Genomic DNA, 25,165 nt, shown 5'->3' on the forward strand with positions numbered 1-25,165 from the left:
CACGTCTGACATTCGATCCAAATTCATAATGAGGTAACGGAGCAGCGAGATGTTTTAAATGTGACACTCTAGCCTGGCTCCATTCAGCCGCCATGAAAGTCCAATATTGTAGAAAGACTAGAACTAATGGAGACTAATGTTAAACACTGGCAGACAGCAGAGCAAACGTGCACTCTTGATTACTGTGCAGTGAACTTATTAAAGCTCACTTAGTGTTGATTAGCCTGCTCCATTAGCTTTAATGAAGACGGGCAGTTCTTTCCATTTAAGATCCTTTTTGTTTCATTGGGATTCGCACACTCGTCCCGTATTTAGGGAAGGTGGGCGTGTCACAAGCTGCCAGTCTTTGCGTTACATTCATGTTAGCATGTTTGTTTCTCAATCAATGTTTATCATCAATCAATGTTTATTTATATAGCCCTAAATCACAAGTGTCTCAAAGGGCTGCACAAGCCACAACGACATCCTCGGTACAAAGCCCACATAAGGGCAAGGAAAAACTCACCCCAGTGGGACGTCGATGTGAATGACTATGAGAAACCTTGGAGAGGACCGCATATGTGGGTAACCCCCCCCTCTAGGGGAGACCGAATGCAATGAATGTCGAGTGGGTCTGACATATTATTGTGAGAGTCTAGTCCATAGTGGATCCAACATAATAGTAAGAGTCCAGTCCATAGTGGATCTAACATAATAGTGAGAGTCCAGTCCATAGTGGATCTAACATAATAGTAAGAGTCCAGTCCATAGTGGATCTAACATAATAGTGAGAGTCCAGTCCATAGTGGATCCAACATAATAGTAAGAGTCCAGTCCATAGTGGATCTAACATAATAGTGAGAGTCCAGTCCATAGTGGATCTAACATAATAGTAAGAGTCCACTCCATAGTGGATCCAACATAATAGTGAGAGTCCAGTCCATAGTGGATCCAACATAATAGTGAGAGTCCAGTCCATAGTGGATCTAACATAATAGTAAGAGTCCAGTCCATAGTGGATCTAACATAATAGTGAGAGTCCAGTCCATAGTGGATCCAACATAATAGTAAGAGTCCAGTCCATAGTGGATCTAACATAATAGTGAGAGTCCAGTCCATAGTGGATCTAACATAATAGTGAGAGTCCACTCCATAGTGGATCCAACATAATAGTGAGAGTCCAGTCCATAGTGGATCCAACATAATAGTGAGAGTCCAGTCCATAGTGGGGCCAGCAGGACACCATCCCGAGCGGAGACGGGTCAGCAGCGCAGAGATGTTCCCAGCCGATGCACAGGCGAGCGGTCCACCCCGGGTCCCGACTCTGGACAGCCAGCACTTCATCCATGGCCACCGGACCTGTGCCCCCCGCCCTCCACAAGGAAGAGGGGAGCAGAGGAGAAAAGAAAAGAAACGGCAGATCAACTGGTCTAACAGGGGGGTCTATTTAAAGGCTAGAGTATACAAATGAGTTTTAAGATGGGACTTAAATGCTTCTACTGAGGTAGCATCTCTAATTGTTACCGGGAGGGCATTCCATAGTACTGGAGCCCGAATAGAAAACGCTCTATAGCCCGCAGACTTTTTTTGGGCTCTGGGAATCACTAATGAGCCGGAGTTCTTTGAACGCAGATTTCTTGCCGGGACATATGGCACAATTCAATCGACAAGATCGGACGGAGCTAGACCGTGTAGTATTTTATACGTAAGTAGTAAAACCTTAAAGTCACATCTTAAGTGCACAGGAAGCCAGTGCAGGTGAGCCAGTATAGGTATATATATATGTATATATGTATATAAAGGTATATACAGTATAGGCGTAATATGATCAAACTTTCTTGTTCTTGTCAAAAGTCTAGCAGCCGCATTTTGTACCAATTGTTGTCTTTTAATGCTAGACATAGGGAGACCCCAAAATAATACGTTACAGTAGTCGAGACGAGACGTAACGAACGCATGAATAATGATCTCAGCGTCGCTAGTGGATAAAATAGAACCAATTTTAGCAATATTACGGAGATGAAAGAAGGCTGTTTAGTAACACTCTTAATGTGTGACTCAAAGGAGAGAGTTGGGTGGAAGATAATACCCAGATTCTTTACTGATTCGCCTTGTGTAATTGTTTGGTTGTCTCGGAAAATATGTCGTTTGTGTTGATGCTGGATTTACGAACACCTGCAGTAGATTCTCCAAAGTCTTACAAAGTACAACAAAATTATATTTTCAGTGCAAACCTGTCAAAGATCAGACTTACAGAACGAGAAGACTGATGGGTCGCCACAAGAGCGGTGCCCTGTAGAAAAAGCTAAAACTGGTTCTCAAACCTTTTTTTTTTTACCAAATACCACCTTAAAAAACACTTGACTTTCTGAGTACCATCATAAAAGACTAGAGATGTACGATAAAGGCTTTTTTTTTGCCAATATCCGATATTCTGATATTGTCCAACTCTTAATTACCGATTCCGATATCAAGCGATCCCGATATATACAGTGGTGGAATGAACACATTATTATGCCTAATTTTGTTGTGATGCCCCGCTGGATGCATTAAACAATGTAACAAGGTTTTCCAAAATAAATCAACTCAAGTTATGGAAAAAAATGCCAACATGGCACTGCCATATTTAGGGACCGCATTGTCCCTTTGGGACAGAGGACCCTATTGTATTTTGTGCGTTTTATTATTATTATTATTCCGCCGCCTGTTTGAGCTGTAATTTGACCCTCTTAACATGCTTCGAAACTCACCATATTTGACACACACATCAGGACTGGCTAAAATTACCATCTAATCAAAAAACTAAACCCCAAAACTCAAAATCGCGCTCTAGCGCTCCCTAGGAAAAAACACAGACAAAACTGCTTGTAACTTCCGGTAGGAATGTCGTAGAGACATGAAACAAAAACCTCTATGTAGTTCTGACTTAGACCTAGATTTCATAGATTGATATCCGTCAGCAAAAATCAACAGGAAGTTGGCAATTCCCCCTTCAAAACAAAAGTTTACTAAAAACAGTCACTTTTGCCTCTTTGAGCCGTAATTTGACCCTCTTAACATGCTTCAAAACTCACCAAACTGGACACACACATCAGGACTGGCAAAAATTGCGATATAATAAAAAAACAACAACCCCAAAACTCTAAATTGTGCTCCAGAAGAAGAAAACACAGACACAACTGCTCCCAGGAAGAAAACTCAGACAAAACTGCCTGTAACTTCCAGTAGGAATGTCTTAGAGACATGAAACAAAAACCTGTATGTATGTCTCACTTAGACCTACATTTCACATATTGACAACCCCCAGCAAAAATCAACAGGAAGTTTGCAATTCCCCCTTCAAAACAAAAGTTTTGTAAAAAACGGTCACCTTTTTTCAAACATTATCTCCTCTGAGCGCGTTTGTCGTGTCGGCTTCAAACTAGCACAGGAGAGAGATTGAACCCTTCTGATTAAAAGTTGACCAAAGAGTTTTAATTACTGCTCCGGTTTGGATTTTATGTGCCGTCAAAGTCGGTCCCGTCCATCGCTGCTTGCAGCTTTAATTATTATTGAAGTCACAAAGTGCATTATTTTTTTTAACATGCCTCAAAACAGCAGCTTGGAATTTGGGACATGCTCTCCCTGAGAGAATATGAGTAGGTTGAGGTGGGCGGGGTTGAGGTGTGGGTGGGTAGGGGATGCCAGGGGGGTGTATATTGTAGCGTCCCGGAAGAGTTAGTGTTGCAAGGGGTTCTGGGTATTTGTTCTGTTGTGTTTATGTTGTGTTACGGTGCGGATGTTCTCCCGAAATGTGTTTGTCATTCTTGTTTGGTGTGGGTTATTGGCGCTCTGTACTTCTCCATACGTCCGTTTTAAAAAGTCATACATTTTACTTTTTGAAACCGATACCGATAATTTCCGATATCACATTTTAAAGCATTTATCGGCCGATAGTATCGGCAGTCCGATATAATCGGACATCTCTACCTCCTACTAGGGATGTCCCGATCCAGGTTTTTGCACTTCCGATCCGATACCGATATTGTTTTTGCATTTCCGATCCGATACCGATACTGACCGATACTGGCCTATCCGAGCATGTATTAAAGTTTAAAGTTATTTAGCCTACTTAGTTGTCAGAATCATGTTGAAAAGGGTTTTAGTACTCTTGATAACAACTAGCCAGCTGAATTAGGGGAGTTTGAATAATACACAATGGTTGGTAACAAGAAACTGACCTGTTTATTCAAGGATAAACACAAAATAGACACAATTATACATGACAAACAGAAATGGCATCATTGAACTAGGGCTGGGCGATATGGCCTTTTTTTAATATTGCGATATTTTAAGGCCATATTGCGATACACGATATATATCTCGATATTTTGCCTTAGCCTTGAATGAACACTTGATGCATATAATCACAGCATTATGATGATTCTATGTGTTTTGATTGATTGATTGAGACTTTTATTAGTAGGTTGCACAGTGAAGTACATATTCCGTACAATTGACCACTAAATGGTAACACCCCAATAAGTTTTTACACTTGTTTAAGTCGGGGTCCACTTAAATTGATTCATGATACAGATATATACTATCAGATATATACTATCATCATAATACAGTCATCACACAAGATAATCACATTGAATTATTTACATTATTTATAATCCAGGGTGTGGATGTAAGTGTCAAAAAGACAGCCAAAAGAGTTTGATATGAGAATAAATCTAAAGTTAAAATATAGGGTAGAAATGCACCCATTTGCAGGAAATGTAGTCTTGATTTTCAACATTTTCTTTCAAGGCTTGCATGTCTACATTAAAACATTCTTCTTCATACTGCATTAATATATGCTACTTTTAAACTTTCATGCAGAGAAGGAAATCACAACTAAAAAAATCACTAATTTTTTCATACGGTGTTGATGTGGAAATGTTTGCCTCGGCATTTTGATGGTGTGGACGTGTGGCACCGAATGGAGATAAGCGTCTCGACAGACGTCACAATATTTGAACAATGATGACGAAAACCGTTTTCTCTGTCGTGTCCGTGTGTCGAAAATTGTTATGCGCTTATTTTTATTTTGATTTTGTGCGTGGCATATAATTGCTATGCGCAGTGGACGCTTGAGCAGTTTGCAATTGCACAGGCGAGCACCTTAGAGAGAACGTTGGTCACACGGCTGCGCTAGCATCATAGCTAACGTTAGCCATGCTGCTACCTCTCTGCTCGGGGAGGACGTATACGTATGTGACGTATGACGTGACAGTATGTGACGTATGACGTGACAGTATGTGACGTGTGTAAGAAGGTGCGCTTGCTGTCTGTGAGAGGGAGACACAGGAAAGAGTGAGAAGAGCCTGTCGTGTAATGCCAGCAGCTAAAAGCAACTGCGTGAGAATCCACAGACCTGTGGATGTGTTGAAGGTGTGCTGGAAAATGCGGAACGGAAATTAGGGAGCAGCAGAAAAGTGGAATGTATTATTTAAATCGGTGCTTTGGAAAACACGGACCGGAGTTTTTTTTTTAAACTGGATCTGGATCGGCATTTTCCCATGCCTCGCCGATACGCAATTTTTGGCAAATATCGGCAGCCGATCCGATCCAAATATCGGATCGGGACATCCCTACCTCCTACCATTGTTCTCTGTTTGAGTAATTTCACTTGATCAAGCCTTTTCTAACATTCCACGCCACAAAATAATAAAAAGCATGGATCTTTTGTGGTGAGATGGTTATTGGCACAATATCGCTATCGGGCAGTACTCAACGCTCAAGGCCAATTTCGCTATCGTATCGGAAGTGAAAAAGTTACACCGGGTCAAGCAACGAAGTAATGAATGATAGCAACCCGCCTCGCAAAAAAGAAACAACTTGGAATGACTAATAATCCACAAGTTTATTAAAAGTAGTCAAACATCAAGCACAGATGCTCAGTGTGAGTGCAGGGTCAGGAGATGGACGCTTACTGTGAGTACGCCTTGAGTGCTTTTGTAATCTGAAACGCTTTCTGTTCTATTTTTTTTAAGCCTCTAGAACCAAATTACATATTTGAGTGCAGCAGCTGAGGCAGCGAACTCCTCCCCGCCCCTCCCGTTCACCCTTCTTCTTCTTCGTAATGTCAGTCATCCAGGCCAGTTCCCTCCCTGCCACCCACCCACAACCCTGGAGACCAGCAGGAAGTGGGACTTTAATTAGCAATGATAATTAGTCTGACACACACACCTTGCACACACACAGACCTCAAACTGTGCCCCGTCGCACCTTGTCAACTGTCAGAATCACTTTCTCCTCAATAATTACGTTTGACACGCTTAAAGCTGCACTAGGGAATTATATTTCTCTCCACTAGGGGACACGCATATGGTCTCTTTCTCGATTGGCCAGAAAGTGGGTATATTTTTGTTTTATTGGTCACCAAGCAGGGTCATAAACTCAACCAAGAGGATGTTGTTTTTGTCAGGTTCAAACACTGATGACATCTATTAAACAAGACAAGAAGCAAAGAATTAAACAGAGACAGAATTCAATTTGGTTTAATTTGAGGAGAAACGTCTGGTCTGTACTCTTGTACAGTCTTCAGCACGCTCTGGCGAAAAATTGTACGCCTCCTCCTTTATTTGGACTATCTCTGACCCAGTGACGTGCCATCATGGAAAGAAAAATAATGTAAAAAGAAAAAAAATTAATTAAATTGTTATGTGTATCCAGTGATTATACTATAGAGTTATTTTCCATTTATCTTCACCAGTTTTAGATTATTTTTATTCAAAATCGCTGAATTTTCACATTTGCCGTTCAAATACTGAGAAGAGACGGTGCGGTGAACAGCAGCCAGTTGAGGCACGTCACTCAGTGTCTCAACATGGATTCCGGACTCGGCTAACTGCTGGCCCGCTGTGCAGTGAGACTGTATTGCTATATTAACTATATTATACATTTCCATAGTTTAGTTAGCTGAGGTATATAATGTACACTGTATTTTGTCAACAACTGTATGTGTGTAACGTATTTCTTGTGCTGAGCGATCATAAAACGGCTGCAAAAGACGCACTGGCTGAGGCTCCAGTAGCCCCGCCTCCTGCACCCCCGCCGTAGAATTGTTATATCAACTAAAGCCCACACTTAAACTTTCCACGTGCAAGATTGAACCTATTTAAAAAAGTTATTTCATAAGAAGCCAAAAAGTGCAAAAACAATAATATTGATGTTGGAGGAGTTGTGAATGACTGCAGGGCCACAACATTAGGTACACCTGCAGACTGCAGGTGTACCTAATTCACAACTCCTCCAACACGAACATTATTGTTTTTGCACTTTTTGGCTTCTTATTAAATAACTTTTGTAACCTATTTTCATGGGCTTTTCTCTTTGTGATGTTAAGTTCCTGTTATGCGCTGTTATACGGTATATGCCTTGAGCTCTTATTTTGAAGGCGCTAAGAGCGGAAGTGATGTGACACGGAGTGGAGCGGAAGTTTTTGAAAGAAGGTAAATAAAGTGGTCCTCGTGTAAACTGGAGCCTCCGTGTTTGTTATTTTGTAGTTTCATACAGTATAGGCCACATTTATAAACCCTCGGTTACACTTTTTTAAATAGATTCAATCTTGCACGTGGAAAGTTTAAGTGAGGGCTTTAGTTGTGGCCTTCATTTCTAAGTAAAGGTAAGACCATAATAAAAATTTTTTTTATTAAATGTGCTTTTTTGTGTGCTACAGTTTGTATGTGTAATGTTAAAGTTAAGTTAAAGTAGCAATGATTGTCACACACACACTAGGTGTAATGAAATTTGTCGTCTGCATTTGACCCATCCCCTTGTTCACCCCCTGGGAGGTGAGGGGAGCAGTGGGCAGCAGCGGCGCCGCGCCCGGGAATCATTTTTGGTGATTTAAACCCCCAATTCCAAGCCTTGATGCTGAGTGCCAAGCAGGGAAGAATGCTGGTATGAGCTTTTAAACATAACCCGTTAACTGCTGCCAATCAAATGGTGAATAAGATACTCTTTAGGGTTCATATGTTTGTAAATCTGACTGTGATGAAGTCGGTGCCTCACCAGCCATCAACCTCACCGCACGTCACTGCTCTGACCACATGGCAACAGCTGCTTCCAAAGGGACGTGGGTCGTAAACAGCGTTGCCTTTGGTCACAGAACAGTTCAAAAGAAAAGGTCGTAAACAGTTCACAGAAAAGGTCGTAAAACAGTTCAAAGAAAGGTTCGTAAAATGCTTCAAGTAAAAGAGTTTAAAAAAAAGCAGTGTCTGGAACTTGGGCAGATCCTGCCTTCTCTCCGCTTTGTAGTCCTTGGGTTAAAACAATATCTTTCTGTTGATTACAATCAACACATGATCTATAGACTGCAGAGATATTCAATACAACTGTAAGTAGACTACTGCATTTAAATATTACAAATGTATTAAATTAATGTATGTTTTGGTCTAAAACAAGTACGATTGTGACAACTAGTAACTATTCCACACCCTTGGGGAGAGAACGGTGACGGACAACCATTCCCACCGAGATTGTCACTTCCCGTATGAGCAATGACCCCCTGTGTCCCAATACTTTTGTGCATGCAGTGTACATGCTATGCCTCCACATCCAAGAGCGGAAATAAAGCCGAGGGGTTGGAAAAGAGGATGTGCAACAGGAATATTAACGCATGAACAGCTCTCTCGGTCCTCCCACTCACTAGACGCCGTGTGGGTGTGAATCCTGCAGGCTGCCGTGTCGCTGTGCGCTCGCTATTAGTCACATATTTTGCACATTACACTCGCTTATAGCACCTTGTCGACACGCACTGGCGTATCTCTTTCAGTGCCTAAGCAGTGATGTTGCTCTTCCTTTTAGCCATGGAAAAATAGCCTGGCACCAGCTCTCCCCCATGAGTCACGTGTCATCCCATATATAAGTGCTCCATTTAGCGCATTTATCCTCAAAAAGTGACCTCCACTCAAATTGACGGCAGGTTCCGGTAAGCGGCACTATTTCATGTTGCATCCTGAATTGCTGGGCATTTCCACTGCAAACTGTGTAAATAGGAAGCCTGTAACTTGCTGTAGTGCCCCCTAGTGCAGGGGTCGGCAACCCGCGGCTCCGGAGACGCATGCGGCTCTTTGATCACTCTGATGCGGCTCAGCTGCATACTTGCCGGCCCCCTGATTTTCCCGGAAGACTTCCGGATTGCAGCATCGCGTGGACATCGGGGGCGGTACCTCTGGATTGGCAGACCGGGGTGGTGGTTCCTCTCTTTAAGAAGGGGAACCGGAGGGTGTGTTCTAACTATCGTGGGATCACACTCCTCAGCCTTCCCGGTAAGGTCTATTCAGGTGTACTGGAGAGGAGGCTACGCCGGATAGTCGAACCTCGGATTCAGGAGGAACAGTGTGGTTTTCGTCCTGGTCGTGGAACTGTGGACCAGCTCTATACTCTGGGCAGGGTACTTGAGGGTGCATGGGAGTTTGCCCAACCAGTCTACATGTGTTTTGTGGACTTGGAGAAGGCATTCGACCGTGTCCCTCGGGAAGTCCTGTGGGGAGTGCTCAGAGAGTATGGGGTATCGGACTGTCTGATTGTGGCAGTCCGCTCCCTGTATGCTCAGTGCCAGAGCTTGGTCCGCATTGCCGGCAGTAAGTCGGACACGTTTCCTCGCCCCATCCTTGTTTGTGAATGACTGAGCATTTCATGGAATCTACTTTTATACCCAATCATGGCACCCACCTGTTCCCAATTAGCCTGCACACCTGTGGGATGTTCCAAATAAGTGTTTGATGAGCATTCCTCAACTTTATCAGTATTTGTTGCCACCTTTCCCAACTTCTTTGTCACGTGTTGCTGGCATCAAATTCTAAAGTTAATGATTATTTGCACAAAAAAAAATTTTTTATCAGTTTGAACATCAAATATGTTGTCTTTGTAGCATATTCAACTGAATATGGGTTGAAAATGATTTGCAAATCATTGTATTCCGTTTATATTTACATCTAACACAGTTTCCCAACTCATATGGAAACGGGGTTTGTACATTAGCTTTTTACTATATCATTAGCTGTTGTTTGTGACACACACAGAGGGAGTTCACTCTAATAGGCCATGTTTGTTCAGCACCACAGCAAGGAACCGTTATCCTGTCGGCAGTAGCCAATTAGTGCAAGGAGCTGTCAACAAGCTTACAAATAGATAGATACAGTGTAGATTGATAGATAAATACATGTTAGATAGACTCCATGAAATCTCAGGTCCCTTATCAACTCTCTCCCTCCTGTTTCTTGGTGAACTGTGATAAACATTTTAACTCGTCTTTTGGACTAACCTTTGGTTTACTTGTCCCTTTTCCCATTTTGAGAATTTGGAGTAATCCTTCGTCCCCTACAGAGCCGAACTTATGAGGATTACTTTTTCTTTGTTGTAAGATAGTGGTTCAATTTATTATTGTGGTACACGTTGCCTAGTGGCGATCACTCCCACACACTCTCCCGTTCACACATTTTACACTCGTTTTACGGAAGTTTCAGTTTTCGCGGACTCCGGCGTCCTTCTGTGGCCTCTTCTGTTTTAGAATTTTTGGTTTTTACGTGGACTCCGTGGTCCTTTATTTGGCTTATTTTCAATGTTGAATCTTACGGAAGTTTCATTCTTTGCGGACTCCGCCGTCTTTCTGATTCTTAGGCCTTTTTACCTGTTAGAGCCTAGGATTCACAGGGTTTGTCTATGCGTCGTAACCCTTAGTCACATACTTTTTCTATGCGTCGTAACCCTTAGTTACACGCTTTTTCTATGCGTCGTAACCCTTAGTTACACGCTTTTTCTATGCGTCGTAACCTTTAGTTACACGCTTTTTCTATGCGTCGTAACCCTTAGTTGCACGCTTTTTCTATGCGTCGTAACCCTTAGTTACATGCTTTTTCTATGCATCGTAACCCTTAGTTACACGCTTTTTCTGTGTGTCGTAACCCTTAGTTACACGCTTTTTCTATGCGTCGTAACCCTTAGTTACAAGCTTTTTCTATGCGTCGTAACCCTTAGTTACACACTTTTTCTATGCGTCGTAACCCTTAGTTACACGCTTTTCCTATGCGTCGTAACCCTTAGTTTCACGCTTTTTCTATGCGTCGTAACCCTTAGTTACACGCTTTTTCTATGCGTCGTAACCCTTGGTTACATGCTTTTTCTGTGCGTCGTAACCCTTAGTTACACGCTTTTTCTATGCGTCGTAACCCTTAGTTACACGCTTTTTCTGTGCGTCGTAACCCTTAGTTACACGCTTTTTCTATGCGTCGTAACCCTTAGTTACACGCTTTTTCTATGCGTCGTAGCCCTTAGTTACATGCTTTTTCTGAGCGTCGTAACCCTTACACGCTTTTTCTGAGCGTCGTAACCCTTAGTTACACGCTTTTTCTGAGCGTCGTAACCCTTAGTTACACGCTTTTTCTATGCGTCGTAACCCTTAGTTACACGCTTTTTCTGTGCGTCGTAACCCTTAGTTACACGCTTTTTCTATGCGTCATAACCCTTAGTTACACGCTTTTTCTGTGTGTCGTAACCCTTAGTTACACGCTTTTTCTATGCGTCGTAACCCTTAGTTACACGCTTTTTCACAGCAAGAAACCGTTATCCTGTCGGCAGTAGCCAATTAGTGCAAGGAGCTGTCAACGAGCTTACAAATAGATAAATATAGTGTAGATTGATAGATAAATACATGTTAGATAGACTCCATGAAATCTCAGGTCCCTTATCAACTCTCTCCCTCCTGTCTCTTGGTGAACTGTGATAAACTTGTCAGTGTGCAGCAATCACATGCATGGCCTGGCTTTAGTTCACAGCCAGAGTCACATCCACAACAGCTCAGGAGTGTGTGTGTGTGTGCGTGTGTGTGTGCGCGTGCATGCATGCAGTGTATTTGTCCACATCACCCACAGCTGGATCTGGGCGATGTCCCATTAAGTAAATGCATCTCTGCGCCTCAGCTTTTGTTTCCTACAAACCTCATGTCTGGCTTGTTTTTATTTTGTTTTGACAAGTGGGTGTGTGTACTAAGTATCCAGCAGCTTTCCAACGTGAGACTGACTTATTGATCGCCAACACAAACACCTATTTCCTGGAGTAGTGGCTGGGGGCGATTGTTTACTTGCAGAGCGCTTCAGACGCTTGATGGTGTATGTATGTACTGTAGGCCTTTTTCTGTACAACATTTTTTAAATATATATTTTTATATCAATTATATATTTGGAAATACATATTATTATTATTGTTTGTATTTGTGATTTTATTTATTGTTATATTTGTCTCTTTATGAATAAAATAAATGATGAATACACAATGATACTTAAATAGATTTTTTTTTTTTTTTAATAGATTGTATTATACTCATTTATTAGAGAGGGTTTATTTATTGATATTTGTACAAATGCCTTTTTTATATTTTATTAATTTAACATATTTATTATATTTGTGTTGTTATTTTTTTTAAATAAGAATATATTTCACAATCCACTTTTGTTTCTCCAAATATTTTTTTGCGACTCTAACAAATTATCCATCCATCCATCCATCTTCTTCCGCTTATCCGAGGTCGGGTCGCGGGGGCAGCAGCTTAAGCAGGGAAGCCCAGACTTCCCTCTCCCCAGCCACTTCGTCCAGCTCCTCCCGGGGGATCCCGAGGCATTCCCAGGCCAGCCGGGAGAGATAGTCTTCCCAGCGTGTCCTGGGTCTTCCCCGTGGCCTCCTACCGGTCGGACGTGCCCGAAACACCTTCCTAGGGAGGTGTTCGGGTGGCATCGTGACCAGATGCCCGAACCACCTCATCTGGCTCCTCTCGATGTGGAGGAGCAACGGCTTTACTTTGAGCTCCCCCCGAATGACAGAGCTTCTCACCCTATCTCTAAGGGACAGCCCCGCCACTCGGCGGAGGAAACTCATTTCGGCCGCTTGTACCCGTGATCTTGTCCTTTCGGTCATGACCCAAAGCTCATGACCATAGGTGAGGATGGGAACGTAGATCGACCGGTAAATCGAGAGCTTTGCCTTCCGGCTCAGCTCCTTCTTCACCACAACGGATCGATACAGCGTCCGCATTACTGAAGACGCCGCACCGATCCGCCTGTCGATCTCACGATCCACTCTTCCCCCACTCGTGAACAAGACTCCGAGGTACTTGAACTCCTCCACTTGGGGCAAGATCTCCTCCCCAACCCGGAGATGGCACTCCACCCTTTTCCGGGAGAGAACCATGGACTCGGACTTGGAGGTGCTGATTCCCATCCCAGTCGCTTCACACTCGGCTGCGAACCGATCCAGTGAGAGCTGAAGATCTTGGCCGGAGGAAGCCATCAGGACCACATCATCTGCAAATAGCAGTGACCTAATCCTGCAGCCACCAAACCAGATCCCCTCAACGTCTTGACTGCGCCTAGAAATTCTGTCCATAAAGGTTATGAACAGAATCGGTGACAAAGGGCAGCCTTGGCGGAGTCCAACCCTCACTGGAAACGTGTCCGACTTACTGCCAGCAATGCGAACCAAGCTCTGACACTGATTATACAGGGAGCAGACTGCCACAATAAGACAGTCCGTTACCCCATACTCTCTGAGCACTCCCCACAGGACTTCCCGGGGTACACGGTCGAATGCCTTCTCCAAGTCCACAAAGCACATGTAGACTGGTTGGGCAAACTCCCATGCACCCTCAAGGACCCTGCCGAGAGTATAGAGCTGGTCCACAGTTCCACGACCAGGACGAAAACCACACTGTTCCTCCTGAATCCGAGGTTCGACTATCAAATTATATTATTTCTATTTATTATTTTAGTCTTTTGAAATACATTGTACAAATAAATTCATTATATTCCTTTAAAACAATTAAAGAACAGTAAGGCTGAAACGATGCGTCGACGTAGTCGACGTCATCGATTACGTAAATACGTCGACGCTGTTTTTGTGCGTCGACGCGTCGCATACCGTATTTCCTTGAATAGCCACCAGGGCGCTAATTAATTTAAAACCTCTTCTCACTCCTGCGCTTACCAAAAGGCGTGGGATAAATTTAGGCTTGCGCTTATAAATTTGAGTGATGTAAGGATACTATCATGAAAAGCACATTTAATAAAAAAAAAAACGTTTTTATGGTCTTACCTTTACTTATAAATGAAGTCCATGCGCAGCTCCTTCTGATCAAAAGCATTGATAACTTGTTTATAGAAGTCTTCCTTATCTTTCGCCAAACATGCGCTAATTATTTTGCGAAACGAGTTTGACCCGGCAGTAATTCGAGGCATGCGAATACTATATACCCGGCGCCAATTCAAGGACATACGCACTTTTTTGTATTGGATGTTTATCTTTATTTTTGCACATTTTAAAGCAAAATAAGCAATACTTTTACTTTTGAAATGCTTATACTATTGCAGAATATTAAGATTTGCACTGTATGTTTATTTTATATTTGCACATTAAAAAGCAAATAAGCTACTTTTAATTTTGTTAAATGTTAAACGTTTTAAATGTTTACATTGTTACAGAATATTTTGTCATGTTGTTGTCAATGTTGACTGAGTGGCCATACTTTTTTTTTTTTTTGTAAATAAAAGCCATGTCTTTTGAAAAAACTGGCCTACATTTATTTTTTCATCTTCATTTTAAATAAAAAAAATAATCGGTAAAAGGAAAAATAATCTATAGATTAATCGAAAAAAAATAATCTATAGATTAACCGATTAATCGAAAAAAATAATCTATAGATTAATCGATAGAAAAATAATCGTTAGCTGCAGCCTTAAAGAACAGATATAATACATATGTTGAAATAGTGTGTTATTATGCGGAGAACGTTCATGTTTATAAGAGCAGGCTTAAGACCCACCTTTTTGATTTGGCTTTTACCTGATATTAATCATTTTATTGAAGTTATTTGTATTTAACTTTTTATCCTATTAGTTATGCAAGATTTTATTTTACTGCATATTTATTTTATTTGTATTTTTTTTCTATTAATCTTCATATGTCCATCCATCCATCCATTTTTCTACCGCTTATTCTCTTCGGGGTCGCGGGGGGCACTGGAGCCTATCTCAGCTACAATCGGGCGAAAGGCGGGGTACACCCTGGACAAGTCGCCACCTCATCGCAGGGCCAACACAGATAGACAGACAACATTCACACACTAGGGCCAATTTAGTGTTGCCAATCAACCTATCCCCAGGTGCATGTCTTTGGAGGTGGGAGGAAGCCTCATATGTCTTAATCGTATTTTACTCTTTATCTCTACTCATGGTTCTTACTATTTTACAAATGTTATTATTTTTATTTTCCAACGTTCCTCAGATGAGCCATCTACCTCAGGGGTTATCTGCCGTGCTTGTGGGGGTGCTTTTGTGTCAGCGTCCTGGTGTCCATAGTCTGATGACCTGGTGCAGATGTGATAGTGTTTACTCACATGTCTCCTCTGTACTCAGCCATGCAATCATTTGTCCATATAGTTGCATATGTGTGTGTGTGTTTGTGTTTGGCATCTGTGTCAGTGTAACACTTTGTGTTGCATTTCTTTTATGTATGAAAAGCGCTTTATAAATAAAGATTGATTGACTATAAATATTAATATACATCATAGTTTCTGTATTTTCTTTTAAAAATGATGAATAAATACAATAATAGAGATTGCAATATATGATATTATTTTTCTAATATCTAATGTAATTTGAAAAATAACCAACATCTTTTTTTTTTTGCATGCAGTCATTGCATCCAGCAGATCCTGGAGGCGGTGCTTCACTGCCATCAAATGGGCGTGGTTCACCGAGACCTCAAGGTAAGTTCACATGATCAATTTGTTCCCTTCGTAAGACAAGGGGTATAGAAATAATCTGTACCGGGGAGAAGATGTCCAGAGCATAAAATACTAATTGTACAAATTAGGGAAGTCCCGATCCAGGTTTTTGCACTTCCGATCCGATACCGATATTGTTTTTGCACTTCCGATCCGATACCGATACTGACCGATACTGGCCTATCCGAGCATGTATTAAAGTTTAAAGTTATTTAGCCTACTTAGTTGTCAGAATCATGTTGAAAAGGGTTTTAGTACTCTTGATAACAACTAGCCAGCTGAATTAGGGGAGTTTGAATAACACACAATGGTTGGTAACAAGAAACTGACCTGTTTATTCAAGGATAAACACAAAATAGACAAAATTATACATGACAAACAGAAATGGCATCATTGAAACTAGGGCTGGGCGATATGGCCTTTTTTTTAATATTGCGATATTTTAAAGCCATATTGCGATACACGATATATATCTCCATATTTTGCCTTAGCCTTGAACGAACACTTGATGCATATAATCACAGCAGTATGATGATTCTATGTGTTTTGATTGATTGATTGAGACTTTTATTAGTAGGTTGCACAGTGAAGTACATATTCCGTACAATTGACCACTAAATGGTAACACCCCAATAAGTTTTTACACTTTTTTAAGTCGGGGTCCACTTAAATTGATTCATGATACAGATATATACTATCAGATATATACTATCATCATAATACAGTCATCACACAAGATAATCACATTGAATTATTTACATTATTTATAATCCAGGGTGTGGAGGGGGGCGCCGGATGTAAGTGTCAAAAAGACAGCCAAAAGAGTTTGATATGAGAATAAATCTAAAGTTAAAATATAGGGTAGAAATGCACCCATTTGCAGGAAATGTAGTCTTGATTTTCAAAATGTTCTTTCAAGGCTTGCATGTCTACATTAAAACATTCTTCTTCATACTGCATTAATATATGCTACTTTTAAACTTTCATGCAGAGAAGGAAATCACAACTAAAAAAATCACTAATTTTTTCATACGGTGTTGATCTGGAAATTTTTGCCTCTGCATTTTGATGGTGTGGACGTGTGGCACCGAATGGAGATAAGCGTCTCGACAGACACAATATTTGAACAATGATGACGAAAACTGTTTTCTCTGTCATGTCGGTGTGTCGAAAATTGTTATGCGCTTATTTTTTTTATTTGATTTTGTGCGTGGCATATAATTGCTATGCGCAGAGGACGCTTAAACAGTGCGCAATTGCACAAGCGCGCACCTTAGAGAGAACGTTGGTCACACGGCTGCGCTAGCATCACAGCTAACGTTAGCCATGCTGCTACCTCTCTGCTCGGGGATGACGTATACGTATGTGACGTATGACGTGACAGTATGTGACGTGTGTAAGAAGGTGCACTTGCTGTCTGTAAGAGGGAGACACAGAAAAGAGTGAGAAGAGCCTGTCGTGTAATGCCAGCAGCTAAAAGCAACTGCGTGAGAATCCACAGACCTGTGGATGTGTTGAAGGTGTGCTGGAAAATGCGGAACGGAAATTATAGGGAGCAGCAGAAAAGTGGAATGTACTATTTAAATAGGTGCGTTGGAAAACACGGACCGGAGTTTTTAAAAAACTGGATCTGGATCGGCATTTTCCCATGCCTTGCCGATACGCATTTTTTTGCAAATATCGGCGGCCGATCCGATCCAAATATCGGATCGGGACATCCCTAGTACAAATGTATCATCCAGAACAACCACAACCTCTGTGGAGCTCCCATAAACCAGCAAATAGTTGCTCTTCTGGGCACCACTTTGAGTCGATAGATCCTTTGAAGATGGCCCGGGAGGATGTTTAATCACACCCCTGGTTTATTTACCGGTCCTAACTTGTCAGAGATGACTATTGATTACCAAAGCCCCCGTGTGCTTTTGATTACTTTTTATTGATCGGGCAATGCCACTCACAATGCAAGAGAAGAGACCTCTGCCAGATACTATCAGCCAACATTCTTTTTAAGAAATTTGTGAACATAATGAATAAAACACAAATTGTGACACAGCAACTTTTTGTTTGAATGATGCAAACGGAGCTCCTCAATGGAGATATGAATATGAAAATACCTGCTTATCTTAAATGTGCCTATTGTTCACTGCAAAAAGTGAAATCTAAGTAAGATGAAATATGTCAAATAAGGGTTATAATTGCTTATTTTCTGTCTAATAAGATAATTTTTCTCACTAAGCAGATTTTATGTTAGAGTGTTTTACTTGTTTTAAGTGTTTTGCTCCTAAATGATCTCAGTAAGATATTACAGCTTGTTGCTGAGATTTGATGAGCTATATTGAGTAAAACATGCTTGAAACTAGAATATCAAGTGTTGCAAAGCTGTGTCATCAACACTCACAAGTATAAAACTACTTTTTTAAAGTAATATTTTCTTATTTCAGGCATGAAAAAAAAAAAAATCATGACTTTGACACAATTGTGTCTCATAATTAAAACAGATGACAGCCAAATGGACTTTGCTGTTTTATTTTCAATGAAACAATAGAAAATAGGTACTCATATAGTAGTACAGTTGGCACAGTACAGTAAACTGACAGTTAATATTTAAACATTTAACATTTCTAACAATTTTGAACAGAAATAGTTCATGCACATTCAGATAAATTCCTCAAAATTACAATTAAAAAAATTTTGGCCGGGAGCCGGGCTGTATATATGCGCACTAATTGACTGAAAGAGCACGCACTTGGCGCGATGATGTCATGTTATCCATGGAAAAATGGATGGCGTGTGTTCTAACTATCGTGGGATCACGCTCCTCAGCCTTCCCGGTAAGGTCTATTCAGGTGTACTGGAGAGGAGGCTACGCCGGATAGTCGAACCTCGGATTCAGGAGGAACAGTGTGGTTTTCGTCCTGGTCGTGGAACTGTGGACCAGCTCTATACTCTCGGCAGGGTCCTTGAGGGTGCATGGGAGTTTGCCCAACCAGTCTACATGTGCTTTGTGGACTTGGAGAAGGCATTCGACCGTGTCCCTCGGGAAGTCCTGTGGGGAGTGCTCAGAGAGTATGGGGTAACGGACTGTCTGATTGTGGCAGTCCGCTCCCTGTATGATCAGTGCCAGAGCTTGGTCCGCATTGCCGGCAGTAAGTCGGACACGTTTCCAGTGAGGGTTGGACTCCGCCAAGGCTGCCCTTTGTCACCCATTCTGTTCTGAACTTTTATGGACAGAATTTCTAGGCGCAGTCAAGGCGTTGAGGGGATCTGGTTTGGTGGCTGCAGGATTAGGTCTCTGCTTTTTGCAGATGATGTAGTCCTGATGGCTTCATCTGGCCAGGATCTTCAGCTCTCGCTGGATCGGTTCGCAGCCGAGTGTGAAGCGATTGGGATGAGAATCAGCACCTCCAAGTCGGAGTCCATGGTTCTCTCCCGGAAAAGGGTGGAATGCCATCTCCGGGTTGGGGAGGAGACCCTGCCCCAAGTGGAGGAGTTCAAGTACCTCGGAGTCTTGTTCACGAGTGAGGGAAGAGTGGATCGTGAGATCGACAGGCGGATCGGTGCGGCATCTTCAGTAATGCAGACGCTGTATCGATCCGTTGTGGTGAAGAAGGAGCTGAGCCGGAAGGCAGAGCTCTCGATTTACCGGTCGATCTACGTTCCCATCCTCACCTATGGTCATGAGCTTTGGGTTATGACCGAAAGGACAAGATTACGGGTACAAGCGGCCGAAATGAGTGTCCTCCGCCGGGTGGCGGGGCTCTCCCTTAGAGATAGGGTGAGAAGCTCTGTCATCCGGGGGGAGTTCAAAGTAAAGCCGCTGCTCCTCCACATCGAGAGGAGCCAGATGAGGTGGTTCGGGCATCTGGTCAGGATGCCACCCGATCGCCTCCCTAGGGAGGTGTTTAGGGCACGTCCGACCGGTAGGAGGCCACGGGGAAGACCCAGGACACGTTGGGAAGACTATGTCTCCCGGCTGGCCTGGGAACGCCTCGGGATCCCCCGGGAGGAGCTGGACGAAGTGGCTGGGGAGAGGGATGTCTGGGCTTCCCTGCTTAGGCTGCCGCGACCCGACCTCGGATAAGCGGAAGAAGATGGATGGATGGATGGATTTGCCTAGGAGACCCCGAGAGTAACAAGCGGTTGCCTTGTTGCCTTTCCATTAAGAACAATAAATTAGTTTTTAGTATGTTTGCTGGTTTCAAGAAATGTAATGCCGAGCGCATATCATTATGTCAAAATAATGGCACTAGCATTTACTTCATTTAAGAATATTTTTCAACATATTGAGCAAAAAGGTCTCTTTTTTTTTTCTACCAAGAAAAGTGCACTTGTTATTAGTGAGAATATACTTATTTTAAGCTATTTTTGGGTTCATTGAGGTTCGCTAATTTTACTTGTTTTGGAAAGTCTTGACAAGCCGAATTTTCTTGTTCTATTGGCAGATAATTTTGCTTAGTTCAAATAAAATACCCCTCATTTTTGTATATATATATATTTTTTTGTTGACTTTTTGCAGTGTGAAAACCCCCCAACTTCAAAAGCAAAGTGTTTGAGTGCCTCTTCTTTCGTAAGTGGAGCAAACAAGAGAGGGAGAGAATGCATTTTTCTCACGTTTGATGCTCATAAACAGGCGCTAGGGACACATAACACTGTTAGAACATCATTATAAAGTCACTTTTACATAATAAGGGTTGTTGAATGATTACTTGGCAAGCCTACACAACAACTGTCTCTTCATATTTATGGTTAGAGCTGAAACTAAAATGTGACTTTATACAGTAATCTTTATTTCCCATGTAGGATCAGTGTACGTGAGCTGGGGAGCGATGTGGTGAGAGACCACAAGCAGGACCAGTGGGGATAGAGGCCCATTATTAGAGTCTCTTCTGACAGAGAATAATGAGGTTGGCTGCATTATCTGGGCCACAGAAAGTGAGCCGATAAAGCACAGCACACCGTGTGAGGCAGGGAATTAGAAAAAAAAACACACACAGATTGCTAACGCTCACATTTGTGTGTCGGAACAATGTCTTTAAATAGCATCCGTCTTTGTGTCTGTATCCACCGTGAGTGTTTTTGCTAAGCTCTGTTCCTCGCCTTCACAGCCAGAGAACCTGCTCCTGGCCAGCAAATGCAAGAACGCAGCAGTGAAGCTGGCCGACTTTGGCCTGGCCATCGAGGTGCAGGGGGAGCAGCAGGCCTGGTTTGGTAGGTGGAGCGCCAACACGGCCACAGCAGGGGGGCTTAGCACGAGTGAAGCACCAATAAGGAAATGTTTGCAAGCTTTTTTTGTTCATCTGCACCCTTTAGCTGTTTATCTTCTTGCTCTCTCTTCATTCCTCCGCTCTTGCTTCCTCGTCATTCATTGTCTTACTTCCTCTACCCTTGTTTTCTCTTTAATTTCCTCGCTTCTTGTTCATTTTCTTGTTTTTTTCCCCCTCTACTGTATCTTTCTCTCCTCTTGACTTATTTCTTCGCTTCCTCACTTCTTGCTTTTTAATAATAGATTTTATTTGTAAAAAGCACTTTACATTGAGTAAACAACCTCAAAGTGCTAAAGTGAATTAAAAAAATAAAAAGATAATAAAAACTAGAACAGCCAAATAGCTATAACTAGTATGCATATATCTAAAAAAAGGCTTTTTTTTAAAAAAAGAAGGGTTTTTAAGCCTTTTTTAAAAGCATCCACAGTCTGTGGTGCCCTCAGGTGGTCAGGGAGAGCGTTCCACTGACTGGGAGCGGCGGAGCAGAAAGCCCAGTCTCCCATTGTTCGTAGCTTTGTCCTCTGAGGTTGGAGGAGGTTAGCCTGTCCGGAGCGGAGGTGTCGTGTGTGTAAGGCTGCAGCTAACGATTATTTTTCTATCGATTAATCTATAGATTATTTTTTTCGATTAATCGGTTAATCTATAGATTATTTTTTTCGATTAATCTATAGATTATTTTTCCTTTTACCGATTATTTTTTTTATTTAAAATAAAGATGAAAAAATAAATGTAGGCCAGTTTTTTCAAAAGGCATGGCTTTTATTTACAAAAAAAAAAGAAGTATGGCCACTCAGTCAACATTGACAACAACATGACAAAATATTCTGTAACAATGTAAACATTTAAAACTTTTAACATTTAACAAAATTAAAAGTAGCTTATTTGCTTTTTAATGTGCGAATATAAAAGTAAGCATCCAGTGCAAATCTTAATATTCTGCAATAGTATAAGCATTTCAAAAGTAAAAGTATTGCTTATTTTGCTTTAAAACGTGCAAAAATAAAGATAAACATCCAATACAAAAAAGTGCAAAACGAAAATAATCTGTAACAATGTAAACATTTCAACAAAAGTAAAAGTATTGCTTATTTGCTAAAATGTGCAAAAATAAAGATAAACATCCAATACAAAAAAGTGCAAAACAAAATATTCTGTAACAGTGTAAACATTTCAACAAAAGTAAAAGTATTGCTTATTTTGCTTAATAACACAACAATGATAGTATGATTAAAGTGAAAGTTAATTGTTGGTTTGTACATAGTATATGTAACTGTTAATGTTGTAAAAGGTATTTGCACAACTAATTAACGTTAGCGTTTGTGACACGTCTTGTGCCGTGGGGTTCTTTCAGGACCGACAGACTGAACGCCAGACGGCTTTGCCAGGTTTACAATCTTCTAATTTTACACAAAGTATTTTCTCTTCCAACTCTTTTCTCTTTCTTTCCTCGCTTTTCAGCTCCTCTTCCTCGCTCGCTCGTCGTCCTCTGTCTCTGTCTCTCCTCCTCTCTCGCTCCACGTCAGCTTCACTCTGGCTCCTTCCAGTCTCTCTTCCCTCTCTCTCTGCTGCTCCCCTTTTCTTCAGCGAGAGGAGATTGGATGATCGTGCCCAGGTGCGCGGATCGCGCACCTGGGCACGATTGCGGCGTCGCTCCCGGCGCGCCCCACCTCGCCGCTCGCTCGCCGGCCCCGCCTCTCCACAGCGTTAAAGAGGAGCGCGTCTTTGTAAACACTGAACAGGCACGTCAAATGCACCTCTCAGAGCGAAACGGTGCTTTAGTTTATGAATTTACAACGCAGATACAAATGACACATTCATGTTTTTGTGTAATGATGACAACGTATACTCACGCGGACGATTGACTAGTTGATGGTGATGGCAAGAACGCTGTCGGGTGTTTTCTTTTCAAATGTTCGTTCATAGCCGTTGTGCTGCTATGATAGGCCATTTCCGCTCGACACAGTGTGCATACAACAACATTATTAGGCCGTTTATTGAAATACTCCCACACTTTTGATGACTTTTGGCGTGCTTTTTTCCCCTCGCTCGCATCGTCTGCTTTGCGATCCGCCATGACAGTAGTGTGACGTAAATATGCGACGCATCGACGCACAAAAATGGCGTCGACGTATTTACGTAACCGATGACGCCGACTACGTCGACGCGTCGTTTCAGCCTTAGTCGTGTGGAGGATTTGGGGGTGAGTAGTTCTTTGAGTTAGAGGGGGGGGCATTTCCATGGAGGCACTGGTGGGTTAGTAGGGAGACTTTGAATTCAATCCTGAGTAGAACAGGACGCCAGTGAAGGGATTTGAGAATTGGTGTGATATGGTCGTATTTCCGCACTCTCATCAGGATCCTAGCATCACTATTCTGTATGTATCGCAGCTTCTGGATGTTCTTGCTGGGGATCCCGACAAGAAGTGCGTTGCAGTAGTCTAGCCTTTTTTCTTCCTTCGTTCCTTTGCTTCCTGTCCCCTTGCGCCCTCCCTGTCAGGTTCAAACACTGATGACGTCTATTAAACAAGACAAGAAGCAAGGAATTAAACGGAGACAGAATTCAATTCAGCTCAATTGAGGAGAAACGCGTAGACACTGTACCCTTGCACAGTGTCGTCCCACGCTCTGACGAAAGATTGTACGCCTCCTCTTTTATTTGGACTTCCCCTGATTACATGGCAACAGCCTTCCCGGTAAGGTCTATTCAGGTGTACTGGAGAGGAGGCTACGCTGGATAGTCGAACCTCGGATTCAGGAGGAACAGTGTGGTTTTCGTCCTGGTCGTGGAACTGTGGACCAGCTCTATACTCTGGGCAGGGTCTTTGAGGGTGCATGGGAGTTTGCCCAACCAGTCTACATGTGCTTTGTGGACTTGGAGAAGGCATTCGACCGTGTCCCTCGGGAAGTCCTGTGGGGAGTGCTCAGAGAGTATGGGGTTTCGGACTGTCTGATTGTGGCGGTCCGCTCCCTGTATGATCAGTGTCAGAGCTTGGTCCGCATTGCCGGCAGTAAGTCGGACACGTTTCCAGTGAGGGTTGGACTCTGCCAAGGCTGCCCTTTGTCACCCATTCTGTTCTGAACTTTTATGGACAGAATTTCTAGGCGCAGTCAAGGTGTTGAGGGGATCTGGTTTGGTGGCTGCAGGATTAGGTCTCTGCTTTTTGCAGATGATGTGGTCCTGATGGCTTCATCTGGCCAGGATCTTCAGCTCTCACTGGATCGGTTCGCAACCGAGTGTGAAGCGACTGGGATGAGAATCAGCACCTCCAAGTCCGAGTCCATGGTTCTCGCCCGGAAAAGGGTGGAGTGCCATCTCCGGGTTGGGGAGGAGATCTTGCCCCAAGTGGAGGAGTTCAAGTACCTCGGAGTCTTGTTCACGAGTGAGGGAAGAGTGGATCATGAGATCGACAGGCGGATCGGTGTGGCGTCTTCAGTAATGCGGACGCTGTATCGATCCGTTGTGGTGAAGAAAGAGCTGAGCCGGAAGGCAAAGCTCTCACTTTACCGGTCGATCTACGTTCCCATCCTCACCTATGGTCATGAGCTTTGGGTTATGACCGAAAGGACAAGATCACGGGTACAAGCGGCCGAAATGAGTTTCCTCCGCCGTGTGGCGGGGCTCTCCCTTAGAGATAGGGTGAGAAGCTCTGTCATCTGGGGGGAGCTCAAAGTAAAGTCGCTGCTCCTCCACATCGAGAGGAGCCAGATGAGGTGGTTCGGGCATCTGGTCAGGATGCCACCCGAACGCCTCCCTCGGGAGGTGTTTAGGGCACGTCCGACCGGTAGGAGGCCACGGGGAAGACCCAGGACACGTTGGGAAGACTATGTCTCCCGGCTGGCCTGGGAACGCCTCGGGATCCCCCGGGAGGAGCTGGACGAAGTGGCTGGGGAGAGGGAAGTCTGGGCTTCCCTGCTTAGGCTGCTGCCCCCGCGACCCGACCTCGGATAAGCGGAAGAAGATGGATGGATGGATGGATGGATACATGGCAACAGCTGTTTCTAATGGGACGGGGGTCGTAAACCGCCACCGCCTTTGGTTACAAAACAGTTCAAAGAAAAGGTCGCCTGGAGGGGGGGGGGGGTCAAGCCCTGCCTCCTCTCCGCTTTGTAGATCT

At 42.9% G+C, this 25,165-nt stretch overlaps 1 protein-coding gene across 19 annotated transcripts in view; it reads left to right on the top strand.

The window, feature by feature from the left end:
- The window catches only part of camk2b1 (calcium/calmodulin-dependent protein kinase (CaM kinase) II beta 1), a 222,250-nt gene that overhangs the window by 49,404 nt on the left and 147,681 nt on the right, over positions 1–25,165 (top strand). For all 19 annotated transcript variants that reach the window (XM_061932069.2, XM_061932087.2, XM_061932079.2 and 16 more), the window contains exons 6-7: positions 15,697–15,769; positions 20,893–20,995. In XM_061932069.2, the coding sequence (XP_061788053.1) occupies positions 15,697–15,769; positions 20,893–20,995 (176 nt within the window). The remainder of the gene's footprint in view (positions 1–15,696; positions 15,770–20,892; positions 20,996–25,165) is intronic.

The sequence above is a fragment of the Nerophis lumbriciformis genome, linkage group LG03 (genome assembly GCF_033978685.3).
Source record: "Nerophis lumbriciformis linkage group LG03, RoL_Nlum_v2.1, whole genome shotgun sequence".
Taxonomy (NCBI): domain Eukaryota; kingdom Metazoa; phylum Chordata; class Actinopteri; order Syngnathiformes; family Syngnathidae; genus Nerophis; species Nerophis lumbriciformis.